Consider the following 19,236-nt stretch of genomic DNA (forward strand, 5'->3'; position numbering starts at 1 on the left):
TACCCATGGCAGCGGCTCTAGCACAGCGCTCCCTCGGACCCTCCTACCCAAGGCAGGGGCTCCAGCACCGCGCTCCCTTCTTTGGCAGTATTGACTCCTCTGAGCCTCACGCTAGGGGATTTTGCCCCCTCTTAATTCTTGGCATTCTCGGTGACCTCCTAGTTTGCCTACTGGACGCACTGGCCCTGACCAGGTGTTCAGAAAGTCATAACTGTTTTATGATCGTAAGGTTTCTCTCCACAGAGAGAGAGAGGTTAACCCCAAGGTCATCTGGGACCAGTGAATGCAGATTTCATTTTCCTCTTTCTATTCTCACTCCTCCTCCAAAGCCTTTGGGAGATGTGTAACCTTGCATTTTTTTTTCTATAGCAGAGAGAGGACTACAGATCCCACAATGCTTTTGCATAGAAATTAAAAAACATGAGTCGGGGTTAGGGGGATGGAGAGAGAGCTGCACATTAATATTCAGAGAATGAAGGAACATGAGTGGTGGGTTTGTTTTTTTTTTTTAATAGGGAATAAAAAAAGAAGCCAGCCTTCATCTGCCAGCTCTCTTCTACGCCTCTGTCTCCCTTGCACTCACCCTCTCAAACTGTCGGCTCTTTGCCCTCGCCCGGCAAGCCAGCTGCGGGCAGCATCAGTGTGAGGTGGCAGGGGCTGTCCTTGGGCGTGCCGGGAGGGGAGGTGGGGGTGTGCCCCTCTTCCCTCGCCCTCCGTCACACCACGAAGGAGGGTCTTTGGCAGATACTCCCAGAGCTGCAGCGTGATGCTCATCGTTGCCATAGTTACTAAGCAGGATCTTGGATGCAGGGAATCTGGGACTCTTTCCTGCCCCTCCCCCCCCCCCCCCCCCCAAACACACAGGCATACCCCCATGGTGGTGCAGCAGAGCAGAGAGGTGAGGAGTAAAGAGGTAGAGGGGAAAGGGCTATGTTGCCAGTTCCAAGGCCGTTCTAGGGTTTTGATCCAGTCCTGGGGTTTTTTCACTCTGATCCTACTCTGTCTGAGGGCAGTGCGCGGCGCTGCCAAGCTGTGCCATGATGAGAAGGGGGCGGCATGCCCTGGGACTTTGCTAGGTGAGCTAGAAAACCAAGGTTGGCTGAAACCCTCCTGGTGAACTAAAAACATGGCTATTCCAAAATGCATACAACCGAACTTAAAACATCAGGGTGCAGAGATCCTACAGTAACAAGAAGGACAAGAGATACTGACTGATACATGAGAAACAGATTAACGAGAGATTGTAAGAATCTCAATACAACTTACATGAAATTATTTTATTCTATTTTTGTACTTTACTTCTTATGTCCTTGAACTGCAATTAATATGTATTTGAACAATTCAATTGATAGATGTTAATGCCTGTTTATGAATGCTTCCTATGTTTAATAATGCTTCCATCATTATTTGCTGATTTACACCTATGAATGTCATTAGTGTAGCCCATTGTGATCTTTACATAAAACAATGGTATGTAAAATGTCTAAATAAATAAATAGTCTGATTGGTAAGACTGGGTGTTAAGTCATGCAGTAAAGTATTTTTGGGAGAGCAGAATAAGTGGATTTCCTTCTTCTAATGAAACAGTTGGCAATCAGGACCACAGTGACCACAATGCACTGGAACTGGAGTTTGACCTGAACTCATTCCTCCTCCCCTCATGACGTGATGGCCCCAAGGCTGAGACCCCTTAAGTAAATTAATTCCTGTAAGCCCCTTGAGGCTGCATTTGCCAGGATGGTCCTGCCACACTTCCACCCGCTGTATCCCAGGAACTATAGAAGCCACGTTCTCACACTGATTGGTTGCGTTAAACTCAATACAAACTACCCCTCCCTGGACATGGTGAAGGAGCTTCCTCAGTACTGGGGCTGATCAAGCATCCATTGCACAGAGCTGGAAGGGTCAAAGCAGTGTGACCTGTGGACGCCCAACCCAACCTCTGAAAGATGCCCAAGACCAAAAAAACTGGTAACTTTCCAAGTCCCCTTCTCCTGGACAAATAAAAAGGTTAAAAATAGGTGCAAAAGCCATGAAAGATTCATCAAGAACAGATAGTACCCTATGAGCTGCCCCTTATTCATTTAGTCTCTCTGGTGGTCATTTTCTGATGTCGGCATCATGGGAGCCAGCTTGTAAAAACAATTGAGGGTGCTAAGCTCAACACCAATCACCCTTCTCTGGACACGGTGAATGAGTTTCCATACTATTGGGAGTGCCCATGCAACCACAGAGCTGGCAAATATGATGGTGGGCATAGTATGCATGGAATGAAGAACATACCGGTACTGCACATAGTGTATATGTGCGGTGTGTGCACACACCGCACATATACACTGATATATTACTAAATATATTTCTAAGCGAGTGAGTGTTTCACTTTATCACTTCTATTTGCAAGCATTTTTCTGACTGTAGTTTTATATAATAATATAGTTTCAACTATGCATGTATGTGTACATAAAAGGTGCGAGTATTAAATGGACAGTCATATATAAACCAAAAGTAGTCTATGTTCACAGATTGTACAAAGAATGGACTAAGCCAGGCTTTACATTCCTTAGCCATTGATATTATTATTGCTCATATATTGATCAGCATGACTGGATTATTTGAGTATCTAGGGAGTGGAGGGTGGGGTTTCATTGTTCATGTTTGTACTGTATTATGTATATGCTAAAGTGTAAGTTGTATTTGATATTTTCATATAATAATCAAAATATTTAAAACATATAGAGACAATTATTCAGCAAGCTTTGTGTATCTGTACAGTGTGTATATATAGCTGGGCATCCGGACCTATATACAGTATATACACAATTCTTGCTCTCATAAATCCGCCCTGCGTGTACTTATCTGTATAGTGCTGTTTATCTCTTCTATATAGCGTGCATCTGGCCGTGTGGCCGCAGTTCTCGCGTTGCTGGGCAGGTCCAGCCCCCCTCGCCCCCGCCCTGTCCCTCCTAATAGTACGGTAGATGTGCCAATAATCTCTCCCGAGTTAGTGGTTTGGAGCTGAGCTGGAACAGGTTGCTTGGCTTATTTTTCCTCTCTCTCTCTCTCTCTCCACCTCCTCCTCCTCCCCCTCTTGAGTATCTCACGCTGTCCCTGTCTCTTTTAGTTCTCTCTCTCGCTCCCCCTCACTCTTATTCTCTCTCCAGCCTGATCTCTCCTCCTTGGATCTTCTGCCCTGATCATTTTCCACGTTGCGCCAGTCTCAGCTTGTCTTTCCCCTCTTGACTACACAGACATTAAAAATATATACCGGTCGAATTTATTTTTTTTTTAAGTATTTTTTTGTTAACTTTAGATCCTCCCCCCTTCGATTCCCCGAACAATTTCGGGGAGCGCTGTGTTCCCAGCAGCGAGAAGATTAAAATCTAACAATTTAAAAAAAAAAAAAAAAAAAAAAAAAAGGAGGTGGAGAAGGGGGATTGCTGGGAAGCAGCAACGTGAAGAGCAGAGAAAAATACAACCCCATTGCATTGCTGATCGTATCGGGAGCAGCAGCGGCGCCCAGACATGGCAACGACAGTGACCTGCACGCGATTCACAGACGAGTACCAGCTTTATGAAGAGATCGGCAAGTAAGGACCCCCCAGAGCTGGCGGGAAGGAGCCTCTCCTCCCGGCCTTCTTTTTACATTTTTTTTTTTTTGTAACATTGGCTTCATTTTTATTTGTTTCTTTTTCCCCCATATTGTGCATGTGAAAGAGCGATTTGCAATAACAATAATATTTCAGATTTTTCTTTTTATCCCACGGCAGCTCTGAATCAATTCTCATTTTTATTTTTTGCATGCTTTGGGATTTTTTGATTTTGCATGCATCTGGTGTCAAGCGATTTTTTTTTTTTTTAGTTGTTGAATTTATTCTGGTATAACTCATATTGCGTTAATACTGCAGCCGTTAATAGCAGAAATTGGAGGGGGAGGATTGCGTTATTCCTCCCCCCCCCCCTCTCTTCGCCCCATCTCACCATCAAGCTACCACTTAGGTCTCCAGGTTGATCTGATCGTGGTCTTGGAGGGAGAGTGGGAAAAAAAACCATCAGCTATCATTTTGAGCCCGATCGTCCGTCTTTCTGTACTATTGCTAGCTCGGAGTGACTTCTGTACGCTTTTGGGAGGGGGCAGTTGACGGGAAGGGGAATAAAGCAGAGATCTCTGCCACCCTCTTTCCCCCCACCCCGATTGGGGGAGGCATCTGATGCGTTTGACCAAAAAAGAAGAGCACACAAGAAGACTCGATCCGAAAAGGATTGATATAAAGCCAACCCCCCACTGCTTGCAGAAGCCTGCAGTTGATGGGGTATTGGATGTTTGCTAGATTTTATCGCATTTTTTTTATTTTGGGGGTGAGAACAGGGAGGGAGGATCAATAATTGTAACTACTGCACAGAAGAAGAAAAAAAAGTCTGCATGTTAGCATTAATGCTAGTTTTTTGGTAAGGTAAGGGGGAAAGAGCTGCAGCTCCCGAGTCTGCTGTCCTGCCTCCCTTCCCATGCCAACACTGCCCTATCGATCCCCTCCCCCACCCCACTGCAGTTTTCCTGCTGCTCTGAGCGGTGGGGTCGCTTTTGCAGAGGCTTAGAAAAATCAAAGGGCTGTGGTTTGGAAAACGGGATCGGACAGGAGGGGGGCAGGTCCCTTTTTTTTTTTTTTTTTTTTTTAATGCCCTGCTTCGAGTTTATTGACATGCGGTGCCATGCCTGGGGGCTGGAAGCAGCTGTCTTGCCTCGAGTCGGATTGCTAGAGCTGAAGTCTGCCCTCGAGCATGTGATCTCTCGCCTTTCCTGAGATTTCGGAGGTGTATTTATTATTTTTCTCTGTGTGTGATGAACTGATGCAGGGGGTGGGGGGGGGCATCATTGGAAGGAAGGGGGCCAGTGATGCTGGAGTTTATTTCTGTTGCATTAAATCACCGCTCAGAAGGTGCAGCCTCGCAAAGAGGGTTCCTAGTGTCATCCCCTAATTAAAAGCTATTACCTCTCGAACACCCATTTGCCTTTTTGGGGGGGAAGGGGTGGGGTGAGAGGTCGTGACGGACAGCTTGGGGCGTGTCAAGGGTTGGGGTTAATTTGCAAAAAAAAAAAAGAAACACATCTAATTTTAGACGTTACATAAATCATATTTCTGTCGATCCACTTTTCAGTTAAAATACTTTAAGATCCCAACTTTATTATGCTCAAAATAAGGGCTTTTACTTACATTTAATTTGAAAGCAAACATACATCTGCAGATTAGGAATAACTGAAATTGAAGCAGGTGGATAGTATGTTCCTGTTTTCTTGTCAGGTGTGTTAATGTTATGTAGGGGCTAAAACCCTGCACATTATGAAACATTTATTTGTTTGGGGCCTTAAAAAGTAAGTAACCACCCCCACTGCATTCCCCAGAAGAATAGCTCTGACACTTTTCATAAGATGTACTTCTCTAGTGGTGGAAGTGGCATTTTTGCGTGTGCTCTGTAAGGTCCCTGGAGGAGCATGGAGCCGGGCACCTGGGTCCTGGCCTGAGAGTCTAATCACCTCCACCCCAGGGAGCATAATCCAGGGACCATCCTTTAGCATCTCAGTGCCACAGGAAAACATGCCACCCAGTCTGTCTGTCTCTGGCACATGCTGTGTCCCTTCCCAGCCACCTCCCTCCTGCAGGCCTGAATCACGCCAAAGAAAAATGTCAGACTGCATTCTGAAGGTTCTTGTACAGATTTTCAGGATTTTTTTTTTTTAATTTATTTTTTTAATTTTTTAATTTTATTTTTTTTTGTATTTGGTGCATTGTATTGCTATTGAAAGATAACAGAACAATTACTCCACAGACAGAACGCTCCAATGTATATGGTAGGCACTGGGGAGGCACCACCAGACAGGATGATGTAGAAAATTAAATACCAGATGGCAGATTGACAGCACCGGAAATTAATGGCTACTGTATATCATAAGAACAGGTACAGTGCAGGCATCTGCAGTGTAAGCTTCCCCAACACACCTACACACACTGCCCATCCCAGGCAGGTACAGCACAGACAGCAGCAGTGGAAGCTACCCCTACCCCTCCCCCCCCCCCACCCCACACATTGTCCCACGACAGAACAGGTACAATGAGCAGCAGTACGAGCTTCCTTCGTGCGGCCACGCTGCCCCACCACAGCACAGGCGAGGCACAGGCACCACTGGGGAAAGTTTCCCTCACATTTGTCTTGTTCAATAATTCTTACCTTATCTCAACTGTGGGGGGAACACATGCAGTGATGAATTTAACCCTCCTGTTGCCCCTAGGCCTTGAGTCAGCCAGCTGCCCTCCTCCAGCCGAGATGGGGGTTTTCTTCTGGAACCGTGAGTTGCAGCAGGCCCAGGGTGAGTCTCTGCTGGATGTCCGGTCAGCCGGTCACCTGGCTGGCCTTAAATAAGGACCGAACCGCACAAGGTTCACCACGTCCAGTGGCAGAGGTAGAGCACGGGTGATGGGAGGGCTTCCCCTAGGCAGTTATCTACTCGGCCTGTTGAGAAATTTGATTGGCGCCAACTTAAGATGCCACCTGTCCCCTATGAGCTGGGCTGAGGCCATCTACTGCTTTCATACAGAGCACTGAAGAGACATTAAGTCAATCGAGCTGCAGAATTCTGTTCGCTGGGCCAGTCCTCCGGTGTTCTCAAAGGTGAAAGGTTCCATATTTCTACCTCAGTTTACTAAAGAAATGTTTCTGAATTGTGATCAGCGGCAGATTTTATTTTAAGCTAACTAAGAAAAACTGTGATAACTCCTGTGCTAAAGGTTCGGCTCATTCCACGAGCTTACCACACCACGAGTACAGCAAGAAAATGGGGCTAGACAGGAGGTTCCCCGCTGGGAAACCTGTGTGAGTCTGCTGTTCAACGGGGCCTGTGGGACTCATGCCCAGAGAAGGTGGCTGCTGGGGTGGTGCTGAAGGTTACAATCCGAGATGTCCCTTCCAGCCTCGGCCAGCAAGATAAGCAGACGGTCTGAGGCAGGAGGAGAGAATGGGAAGAAAAGCAGTAAAGTTTGCAATGAAAGGGTTCCTGGAGATGGCTAAGAATTCAGATCTGAGGATCCAGGCGGAGGTCCATACTAAAAGGTTTTTCCCATTTTGTGCCCTTGAGAAAAATACTTAATATATAGCCTAGGTCCTATTGGCTGGAATCTGCCCCTCGTCTCCCCAAAATGAATGTGGATTTTGCAGCCTGATCATCTGGGAAGTCTGTGAAGTTTAGATGTGGCGTTTAGGGGATTTGTTTGAGTTTTTAAAAAAAATGTTTCTGTGTGTGCATGGAAGGCAAAAATGGGCAAAGGAAAGAAACAGCAAGAAAAACAACCTTTTTACCTATAGACGTCTATAGGCTGTCAGATGCCTGTGCTGTCAGATGCCAGTGCTCTTCTGATAGGGATCCAGAAGAGCACTGGCATCTGACAGCCATACTGCAGGTACCTGCTTTAGAAAAGGTTTGCTCTGGTGATTGTAAGCTCTTGAGGGCAGCTCCCTCCCTCCCTTTCCTCATCCTCTTTAGTGCTGTGATGCTTGAGCATTGCTCTCTTGTTTCATGCTGCAGCACATGGCCCTGCTCCATCATCCTCTGTCAAATGCTGCTCCTTTGGGGCTTTTCAGCTCAGTCAGAACCTGAGCTGGATTCTGGCACCATAAGTTTCATTTGCAACCACCCAGGGATGTTGCCTCCTATATTTTAATCTAGGCCTTGCAACCTCAGTCTTCAGTCAAGGACCGGGCTCCAGGAACTCTGCAAGCACTGGCCACTGGGTGCCATCACTGTGCAATGGCTATGATTCCCTTCTCCCCGGCCTGTGAGTACTGCCTCCACAGCCAACCTAAGCAGCAGAAGTCCCGAGGCAGGGATTGAACCCAGGACCCTCCCTGTGGTAGTGGGCAGCACCTGCAACTGAACCACCAGGGTTACCTAAAAAATATCAGAAATTGTTTAGCTGCCTTTCGGCTATTTAGGTGTCTGGATTGCCTAGTGTGAGAGGGCCTTTTATTTCGATAAGAACGTCCCTGGTAGCCGTGCCCGAGGTCACTAAAGGGTGGCTAAAAAGGAGCCCTTTAAGCAAACACTTGGAAGACTGCTAGGTTGGCTGAGATGCTCCTGTCTTTTGTGCCAGGGACAGTGGGCTCCTGTGCTGGACGATTGCCATTTCACCACCAGAAAGCAGGGGGTGTCTGCTTCCTGACAATTTGATTTTTTTTTTTTTAAACGAATAAAGAGACACGGCATCCAAGACTGTGCTTCTGCCGTAATGTGTTAATAGGTGCTACGGTATGAACGATGACTCTTGTGATACAAGACACATCAGGCCTTATTTAAGGAATTTCCCTCCCCCCATTCTGTGCCCTAGAATAAGGCCCATCAACTTTTAGTAGGGTAAACCCAACAAACCTAGCAAAGCCAGGTCATTCGACCTCTGTGGATGACATAGCATAAGGTGCATATGAATCACAGACCCTATTAGTTTATGTAGCAAATCTTGCCAGCATCTTTGGTCTTCTGGTAGTTGTAGAAGGGACAGGCTCCTCCCTGTCCATGCAGTTTAACCAGAAAGTTAGGGCTGCATCTTTCTAACGCAGAGGGATAGGACGTTTTTCTTCATGCACGCTCTCATGACCTCGGTTCTGGGCTGTCATCGGTCTGATAAGGACCTGGGGAAGCCTTCTGCCCAGGTACTGTTGTAACCCTTCCGGGTTTTACCCTGATCGAGGGCCACCCACCAGCAGCATCAAGCGTGTTATCTAAATGAACCACCGCCGAGGGGGACGTTTCCTGGCGGGCTAGTGCCTGTCCAGAGAAAGAGCAGCCCCCTTCTCGATGCCTCTGCCATGCTTGCTGGCTTGTCCCGGTGCCGTGTGACAGGGGTGGAATGCGCTGTACGAGGTGACCCTTGAGAAGAGGGCACCCGAGAGCCTGGCAGCACGTTTCGCGTACCCCCGATCGGAGGTAATTGTTCAAGGACTTGAGGGGAGAAGGGCCAGCGCTGTTGTTTTACCCCTTTATACAGCAGAGGAAACCGAAGCGGAAGGAGAGCAGTGACTGGTGAGGTCCCAGAGCGAGAGTCAGCGAGTCCCCGCCGGAACTTGCCTCCCAGGAATTCTCCTGCCCGACAGAGGAGGGCTAGAACTCCGTGCCACTGGTCGCTCTTGCTGGGGACACCCCAAAATGGTTTCTGGCATTATTGCCTTTACTCCTTCGGGAGGGGGGGAACCACTTCTGTTTTGTTCACACAAATGGAATGATCGCTTTATTAGGGGAGCAGGGGTTAAATCGTAGGTAAACAGTAGTCAGGAAGATGGAGTTCAGGGCATGAACCTTAACTGGTGCGCCAAGGGATGTCAGGTACGATCTCAGCATCTAACAAAGCGATGTTTCTGCTGCTGTAATCCTGGTTTCGCAGGGGGAAGGGCACAATGCAGGTACAGCTGGCACAGACCTCAGGCTGGTATTTGCACAGAGGCTGGGACAGTCGGGGTGCGCCGCTTGCGTTTCCTCCGGCAGATGGCAGCTGCTTCACCTTACTTTCAGACGTGTCCCCGTGATTAATGATTAGCGATGAGATGTTCCCAACGTTCATTGGTATATAAACCTCTAAATTAAGGGCGTGCACCCCTGGTTTCTCCCCTCCAGACGATTTCCAATCCCTCTCTGGTTAATTCACCCTAGATCTGTTGCTGTTTGGGTTCACTTTAGATCTAAGGAGGGATTAGCTAATTCCACAATGGGGGTAAGTGCAGATCTCCCTCTCACGCCTTATTCCGCTTCCAGTGAGAAGGCCAGCAGTGCTGGCAAACATGGATTAGAGGCTGAAATTATTGTGCAGCGGGTAAGTATAATTTCTACATGATGTGATAGTAGAATAGAGCCCAGTGTTGGGTGATAAACACACTTCGGCAGGGAGAAGGTCCCCTCTGAGTAAATTATAAAATAATTATTGAACGACGTTACATTCAGGCACTGTACATTGTAAAGACAAATCAAGCATTCTAGCAAGCGGAATCCATGTACCTATATACATCCAATGCAAATAGTATAGCTTGTTTGTCTGCCCCCTTTCAGTTTTCTTATTTATGCTCCTTATACATGCCCTATGTACTCCCTTATGTTGGCGAGGAAAAAAGTGAACTTTCAACCTGCCATCAGGTCTCTTTAAGCTTCACTTGAATACCTGCTGGCACATTGGTGTGGACCCCAAGGCCAGGATTTGAAATGGGAGTGCCCATGGTCCGTTGGGGATCAGGGTTGCCAGAGACCCGGCAAACCCTTCCTCCCCCGCCCCCCAACCAAGTGCTTTCCTCTCCCAGTGTCTTTCACCTTCATCTCTGCGTTGCAGTGCCCTTGTCCATAGGGCAGCACTGCCCCAGCAACAGTGTCTTCATCCAGTAAGAAAATTCCGGAAGGGGTTTGCCAGCTGTGCCAAGCTGACAGGTCCAGTGACAGCCCTAGCCCTGGCACCGGTTTCCCTGATAGCTGGAAGTCCCTGTGAAGGCGGGCCCACTGCACGGCCTGCCAGTGGCTGGAGCTCATTTTGTGGTAGGACTTGATGCTGTTCCACAAACCTAGCGGTGCCTCGGCAGAAGACCCGAGTAGTGGCACGGCAGCACTGGCGCTTTGGTGTCTGGGAAATTTGGCACTGGAGGCAGTTGCCTCTACCTAAATCTGTATCTTTTAATGTTAGCGTGGCGTCTGAAAATATTCCCTCAGGGGGAGGACGGTGGGGATGCCTCGTAGGGCAATCCCAGGGTAAGGTCTGGATTTGTCTTTTCTTCCTTCCTCTCTCCTCTCCCCAACCCTTCTTACTCCCTCCTCTGGGTCCTCAATCCAAGAACCTCCCTTCCTAATCTTCCCCATCCCCCGTTATCTTTCCTTCTCGCACTCCTTCCCTTTTTCTCTTCACCCCATTTTTTATTCTCCCTTCCCCTCCCCACCCAAGAGGCCTCCTCCCTGTACTGATACTTGAGATCACATTTCATCACCCAATAAAAACATAATAAATTATACTAACATAGTGTAAAACGATTTTACCTTTATCGTGTAATATAAAAGATGGAAATGTTTGCCAATTTGCTTCTGAGTTTTTTCATGTTTGCCACATTTTTGCTACTCCTGAGCTGCCACAGAAAACTAGGGGACTCTGCCTTAGACCTCCTCTTCCTCGTTGTCCAACATTGGAGAGGGGGTGATAGGGGGCAATTGAACCAGCAGTGCTTTAGGGGTGCCAGAATCCTAAATCCGTCACTGCCCAGGGGAGGTGGTGGGGCAAAAACAGCAGCAAGTAAATAAAGTCCAGAATAGGCAGAGAGGATCATTACAGGAAGGAACAAAAGAGAAAACGGAGGTGAAATGGGGCCTAACAAAGTGAGTTGGTGACTGGATCAGGGGTCCCCAGGAGAGCTGCATGCAGTATTTCAGATCATGAATCCTTGGAGTCCGGCCCTTTCACCCACTTGAAATGCCATGGAAGAGGGGAGTCGGTAGCAGGGTTCCCGCAGAGATGGCAGAAAGGGTCAAATTATTCCTAGGAAGCTGGCAACCCTCCAATCTGCCTCCCCCCCCCCCCCCCCTTTTAGCCATCTGCATCTCTCTCCTGGGGACAGGGACGGGGGTGAATGGCAAGGAGATGCATTTGTGGCATGCTCTCTCCCACTCATACCATTCTTGCTTTCTTCGTCCCTCCCCATTCTCGCCCAGCTCTTCCACCCCCCTCTCCCCTCATACTTCTTTTCCTTCCTCTCTCCCCTTCTCTCCTCCTCTCACTCCCTCTCTCCTCTTCCTCTCAACCCTCTCTAATTCACTCCCTCCTCTTCCTCTCACCACCTCTCTTCTTGTCTCACACACCCACCACCTCTCTCACACAGGCTCTCTCTCACACACCCACACTTTCACACACCCACCACCTCTCTCTCACACAGGCTCTCTCACACATCCACACTTTCACACACCCACCACCTCTCTCTCACAGGCTCTCTCACACACACCCACACTTTCACATACCCACCACCTCTCTCTCACAGGCTCTCTCTCACACACCCACATTTTCACACACCCACCATCTCTCTCACACAGGCTCTCTCTCACACACCCACACTTTCACACACCCACCACCTCTCTCTCACAGGCTCTCTCTCACACACCCACACTTTCACACACCCACCATCCCTCTCCCACAGGCTCTCTCTCACACACCCACACTTTCACACACCCACCACCTCTCTCTCACACACCCACACTCTCACCTACTAGGGCTTTCGGGGCCTAGGACTCTTCTTCAGTCGGTAGCGTGATGGGGTCCACTGGTGGCTGCCAGGTGCACTCTCTCTTTTCAGCAACTGCAGGATGGGCTCTGCGGCGGCCTGCCTCGTCCTTTCTAGCTCTTTGGCCACCAGTGGGATGGGGGTCTGCTGGTGGCCATTGGGTCCTTCCTCTGCGGCGGCCTCTGGGTCATGGCATGGGTAGCAGCAGGAGTCCCGTGGGTCTGGAACCCTCTCCTGCTACTGCCACTCAGGCCTGGGCCTCCGTCTCTTAACCGCTGTGGGTCTGTCTGGCTCCTCTCCCGTTAGTGGGGGCCAAATAAACCCTACCAGCCTCTCTGCCTCCACTCTGGGGGCTGGATTCAACGGCTTGGAAGGCCAGAAAAACGAGCTCTGCAGGCTGGGTGCAGGGAACCCTAATATACACCCAGGAGGGCTTGTGAAATGGACAGATTGGCGTTTGCCATAGGATTTAGTGCAAACCTTTCATGCGAAGAGTGAAGTTGCTGTGCACTGACTGGCGGTTTCCAGAGCCTCAGACATCTCTCAGTAACCCGAGTGCAGTGTCAGGAACAATGTTCCTCTTGACTTTTCTTCTCACCACCTTTCTTCCCTTCATTGCCACTTCTTCTCATTCTTCCTTAGCTTTTCATCACATCTTTCAGTTCCCTCACCTATCTCTCCCCTCCATTTTCCTTTCACCGCCCCCCCCCCCCTTCCATTCCTTTTGTCTCCCATCCCTTCCACTTCTTTCTCCTGTTCCACCATGTCCCTCTCACCCCTGTGAGACCGCCTTCCCCAGCCCCTCCACCTTTCTTACCTCCTGCCTCCATCAATCCTCTGCATCTGCCTCTCGCCCTCCCCAGCATCAGTCCCCCATCCCTTGCCCCCTTCCCAGGATTTATCCTCTGCTTTTTATCTCTCTCAGTCCTCAGCATCTGCCCCCTGCTTCTCCCCTCCCCCTTGTTCAGCATCCGCCACCTGCCTCTTCCCCACTCACATTTTGACTTTCCTTCTCCCTCCTCTGTGCCCTCCTTCCCCCCCCCCCCCCCCATAGTGTCTACGCTGGCACCACGAGCAGGTTCAAAGCTCCCAGGCCAGCACTCCCTCCCTGCTGATCGTCTCATGTTGCCAGCTGACATTATGGGGCGGTCGGCGGCCGAGGGACAGGATCCCAATGCTCCTCTTCTGGGTCCTGAGCAGCCGTTGGTGGAAGGCTGGGTGGCTGCGCATGCAGTGACGCGCCTTAGCAAGGACGTTTGTTGTTGGGAGATGACTGGTGAAAGACAATCCTTCTGGACCTGCCTGGGCTACCTTTGTGTGCACGAGGAGGAGCAGGGGATAGGCTGTGAAGTAAAGATGCTTGGGAATGCCGGTTTGGAAAGCAGACAGTGCAAACATTTATTCCTGAAAACTACCCTGATTATAAGTGACTTGATTTTTGCCATTTTTTTTTTTCTCCTTAGGTAATGTGCATAATCCCCAGTTTCCCCCTCACCCCTTGCAGAATAATACAGCAAGTAAAGATCTTAAGCTCGTCTCATATAATACTGTAACATAGTGTAACATTCACTACAGTAGTGGTCAGACCATTTCATTTGCCTTCTTGCCCCTGCGTACAGTGCTCTAACTATGGAAACTTTCTAGTTGTCAGCTATACAAGCTTGACCACCTGCAGGAGATCGCGCCTCATCTCTTTATGCTCACGGTCGTGAAGTGTAGCCAGGTCAGCCTGCCGCCCATGCTAGGCGACCTGCCATGTCCCCACCTTGCACACACACTGTAGCTGCTCTTTCAGCTTTTCTACTGCAATATTGCACAAAGCCTACTTGAATCTCTGGCTTTACCCTTGCTTCCCCCAACCCTAGGAATCCTCTGTGCTTGTCCCATGCCTTCCACGTCTTTATGAAAGTAGGATCCAAGCCAAGCTTTGGAAAATCGGGCCTCCTTTGGAACACAGCACATCAAGACAGGTATTTGAAAACCAAGACGGCATTCCATTGTATCTCTCTGGCCAAACACAAGAAAACGAGGGTCTCGAAGAGCAAGCAGGCTGGAAGGAACCTCAGGGATGGCTGGAAGCTAGGGTAAGCGCCAAGCTGAAAATCCAGCAGATGCATTGCCACGCTGGCATGGGCTTTGTTGCATCGCAGGGTACCACTGACATGGGGTTAAAGCTGTGTTTAACATAGCCAGATGTTACTCAGATGTTGCTCAGATTGCACAATGACTATGACACCTTTTTCCCCACCTCAGGGTTGTGAATGCTGGGTGAGTGACTGGGCTGGGTGAGTTGGGAGAGGACATAAAATGAGGAAAATATTTCATTTTGGGTAGTTGCAAATTAAGGCTCAAAGACTGTTTTAGCTTTTTCTTGGGGTTTGTTTCTTAATTTTAATTTAAAAGACCTTAGTGGAAAAATGTTTCCAAATCGGATCAAATACTTCCAAGAAGTGTGTAGAGCATAGCTTGTCAGCTCAGCTCATTTTAATTCAAATTGAAACATATTCCTAATTAGCACCAAGGACCAGTCAATAGCTCAGCAACAGTGCTGTGAACTGCCATGCAGAGGATTGGGTTGGCTCTGGACTGACAGACCCAGCATTCACAACCCTGAGGTGGGAAAAAGGTGACACAGTCATTGTGCAACAGCAACATCCAGTGGGCAGATTGAGGGCCCATAACTGCAGGGTTCCAGGAGGAGTCTCAGGATATGGGTGAGTGACTGGGCTGGGTGAGTTGGGAGAGGACATAAAATGAGGAAAATATTTCATTTTGGGTAGTTGCAAATTAAGGCTCAGAGTGCAGGCTCTCATTTCTGATTCTGACTGAGCTGGAAGCCCAAAGGAGAAGGACGAAGGTAACTACATGTATTCTATAAAGCAGTATATAAATACATTTAAATGTATGACATGAACTATTGGCCACTTGTCCCCTCTTCCCCTCCCCACACCCTTTCTCCAGAAAAAAAAAAGAATTAGTGCCATAAAAGGGTTAGGGAAAATCATGGGCTCTTCGTTCATATGCGAAACGCAAAGTAACCCAATTACAAGGCAACTGTAGAGAGGAAACGGTGAAAAGCAGATTTAGAAGTGCTGGGCTCTCAGCACAGCTCTCCTGTTGGCAGGGCCGGTGCAGGAATGGAAGGTAAGCAGGGAAGGATGGAAGAAGAGGTGATGGCAGGGACCAAAGGTAAGAGCGGAAGGTGTGTGTGGGATAGGGGGCAGGGATGAAAGGTGTGGGGGACAGGATGGAAGTTAAGAGTGAGGTGGGGAGGAGGGAAGGTATGAGTGAAGTATATTTTACTGGGGGGCACATACCAGCTTTTGGGGTGTGCGACCTGGGCAGCCATGCTCACAAGGGCGCTGCTGCCCTCTCCCTCCCACCCTATTGTATATGATGCTTGCAAGCAGGAGACTCAGGACGGAAACTTCTCTCGGTGCTGGTAGGTGAAGGATCAGCCTGCAAAGAGGAGCAGGCAGGGAGTGGATAAACACTGCTGGGCAGGAAAGGGGGAAAGAGAGAAAAGGATCCTAGGAAGAGAGAAGGGGGGGGGAATGCTGGGCACTGTGGGCAGGGGGAAAGAGAGCAGAGGGGATACTGGTGCCGGGCAGAAGGCAAGAGAAGTGCAGAGGGGGGAAAGATGGGTGCGTTGGAGCCAGAGCTGCCATCAAGGCGGTGGTAGGGGGTGCCAGTTTCAGTCCGGTCCTGGGGGTGGGGGGCACAAACTTCAGTTTTCACACTGGATGCAAATCTGAGAGGAACTTTGGTCAGCAGTAATAGGGAGCACTGAGTGAGAACCCAACAAAGTTCTGTGTAAGGCCTGGTTAAATAAGGTAAAAGGAGAAAGAGAGCAACTGTGGTTCTCCAATGACATCGGCATTGAGAAACAGACAGAGGACAGTTGGAGTTATCAAGAAAAACAAAGGGAAAGCAGAAGAGCAAAAGCCCAAAGGGAAGAGAAACTTGCCCACTTGATAAAAGGAGGAGATGAAACCTTCTTTAGATATATAAAGTGGATGTGAAAAACCAAAGGGGGAAAGGTGAAGAACAGGAGATTTGGGAGGAGGAGGCTCAGCAGAAGGCAGAAACCTTAAGTTCTTTTGCCCAGCATTTACAGAAGAAGGGGAAGACGAGGGACCTAAGGCGGGAAACGACATTAATAAATGTGAAATGATTACAAGGGGGAACTTGCACAAATGAGAGCGGGATAGAGCAGGAGACAGATGGTCCTCCCCCCTTGAAGATGGACGAGGCTCTGAGTCACTGAAGGAGAGCGGATGGGATCCCAGTACCCAAAACTAGGGAAAAGGAGGAGGTGGGCGTGGGATGCTACTGACCCATTAGTCTGACTTCAGCCGCGGGCACAAGTATGGAAAAGCAGTGCAGCATTTCGAAAGCAGTAGGTTTCCTTGTACTCCAGACAGCATGGATTAACCAAGGGAAGATCTTCTGAGAGAAACTTGATGTGAGGTCTTCAATGAGTTGGCAAACATGGATCAGAGTGGATGCTGCCCATCTGAACTTCAGGAAGGCTTTTGACACCCGTGGTTAGCAAACTGCTCAGTATAGGAAAGTTGAACATTGAGCAAGAAATGCGAGGAGCTTGTTGAGGGTGGTGGTCAATGAAGTCCACTCTGGTGAAGGTAAAGTGACCAACGGGTTACCCCAGGGTTTGGAAGCAGTCCCACTTCTATTAATATCTTTATTAGCACCATTACTGAGGAACTTAAGGAAACATGCCTATTTGCAAATAATACACAAATTTGTAACAGAGTAGTCACACCAGGAGGGATTAAAAAAACAAACTGAAAAGGGACTTGGAAGAATTGAAAGAACAGTTAGGTTATTAGAAAACAAGCTTGAGTACTAAGACGTAAAAATCAAATATCTGGGATGCAAAACTTCATTAGGTACAAATCAATTAAGGTAAGAACTGGATACTCTCAGACAGGAAGGAGATGTAGATGTACGTAATCATCTCAAATGATCTCAAGGTAGTCAGTTGATGTAATAAAGCAACTGGGAATGCTAAGTGTGCACTGCTGCATGGCATATCCCATCAACAGGAACAAGGAAGTAATACAGGGGGTTTCACTCAAAAGAGGTCCCAAATATTCTGTTGTGACTTCCATTAGGATGAAGCAATCTGAACCAAAGAAATACGCTACAAAACTTGACGTATGTGTAATCTTTTGCATTACATGCGATGCTGGACGTGATTGCCGTTTTCCGCCAGACACATTTCGGCGCAGCACTCCATGTTCCTGAACGTGCCTGCGAGCATATCGGGGGGAGGAGGGGGCGGGGGGGGAGAATAGCAGCAATTTCACATTGGATGTTTTCTTTCAAATCTTCCACAGTGTGAGGCTTGTTCCGATAGACTTTTCCTTTGAGCACACCCCAAAGGAAGAAGTCTGGTGGGGTCAGATCCAGCGACCGTGGTGTCCAAAGCCCCATTGAAATTACCCTGTTGCCGAAAAAGGAACCAGTTTCTGCTCTGCTCTTTGCCGATGTGTGACGCGTTGCTCCATCTCGCAAATGAAGGTTAAACGTCGCGACGGCTGTCGAGCACCTTACCTCATCGCTCCGACGTGGGGGCATCCCGGCTTGTTCGAAGCTCCCTATACTGAGGAGCACATCGCACTTTGTTTCGTCCAGATTGCTTCGTCCTAGTGAGAGTTATTACAGAATATTTGGGGCCTCTTTCGAGTGAATCTCCCTGTATTACCTCTGTCTGTCACTGGTATGGTAGGGTGTTCAGTTCTCGAGGCTGGACCTTCGTAAGGTCACTGGAGGATGGAAGTCGTTCAGAAAAGGGCTTCTAAAAGGATACAGGGCCTGCAATACAAATCCTACAAACAGAGGCTTAAGTCACTCAAAATATACTCACTGGAGGAAAGAAGAGTAAAGGGGGCATAATTCAACGACCTGCATTAAGGAAGCGGGCAACAAGATGACAGGAAGCAAGGACTAATGTTATAACAAGAAAGAAAAAAGGAGTCCTATGATGAAAAAATGATAAAGAAACCACAAACTGGAGTTAGGTTCTGTGAACGTACAGGACCTTTAATCTACCACTGCTTGGCAGCTTCTGGTTGCTTTGAAAGTTGTTTTTTTTTTCTCTCAGGTTTCACCCCAAGATTGAAATCTTCCCTAGAAAACTAAATTTGAGGACAAGGGGTGATGAAATGAAGTTGGTGGGAGAAAGGTTTAGAGGAAACTTGAGAAAATGCTTCTTTACTGAGGGGTGCGGATGCCTGGAATAGCACCCACAGAGGTAGCGGGCGACCGAAACCATCACAGAATTGGAACACGCTTGGGACAGACACAAAGTGCAATGGTGAGGATAGGGGGAGAAGTTTGAGTGTTGCTCAGTCATAGGAGAGTTTAGAGCCAAAGATGGGAGAATACGAGTCAGTGGACAGAGGATGGTGGCGTGACTGCAGCAGGCCACGAGGAAGGCATGGAGCGAGCAAGGCCACAACCCTAACAACGATGAGCATGGGGGTGGCCAGATGTTTCAGACAGACGCCTCATTAACTTTGATAGCCATTTGGCTACTAATAATTTGGACTTTCAGCCTGCCTTTTCCAATAATGTTCAAGGTGGCTTATAGCATTTTTCAAAATCTGTTGCAATAAATCCCTGCCCAAAATATCTTACAATATCTAAGTGGGTACTAAAGGCAATGAGAGGTCAACAAGGCGATTCTGAAACTAACGGCAGGTCTTACAGTCCCACAAGTATGTTGTACCGGCTGTATGGGACTGCAAGCTTATTTTTAAAGGGAAACCATACACAGCATTTTCCTTTTGAAAATCTCAGTGCCCTCAGGCGAGGGGTAGTGTACCCGCATGCATCTACCTGCAGAGAGTACAAGTGGACAGACTGAATGGGTCCAACTGCTGAATAGGTCAACTGCTGTTATTTACTATGCTATTTTGTTAGAAGGTGAAAGCA

General features: G+C 48.3%; 1 protein-coding gene across 7 annotated transcripts in view; it reads left to right on the forward strand.

Moving 5' to 3' along the window:
• Window positions 1-3,062: 3,062 nt before the first annotated feature.
• CAMK2B (calcium/calmodulin dependent protein kinase II beta) overlaps window positions 3,063-19,236 on the forward strand; it is an 858,678-nt gene continuing 842,504 nt past the window's right edge. For 3 of the 7 annotated variants that reach the window (XM_029604227.1, XM_029604228.1, XM_029604229.1), the window contains exon 1: window positions 3,065-3,587. In XM_029604227.1, coding sequence (XP_029460087.1) covers window positions 3,523-3,587 — 65 coding nt within the window. In that variant the 5' untranslated portion in view covers window positions 3,065-3,522. Of the gene's footprint in view, window positions 3,588-19,236 lie in introns of all 7 variants that reach the window. The other 4 variants (XM_029604231.1, XM_029604230.1, XM_029604232.1 and 1 more) reach the window with 3 other exon arrangements.

The sequence above is a fragment of the Rhinatrema bivittatum genome, chromosome 5, assembly GCF_901001135.1.
Source record: "Rhinatrema bivittatum chromosome 5, aRhiBiv1.1, whole genome shotgun sequence".
NCBI classification, from domain to species: domain Eukaryota; kingdom Metazoa; phylum Chordata; class Amphibia; order Gymnophiona; family Rhinatrematidae; genus Rhinatrema; species Rhinatrema bivittatum.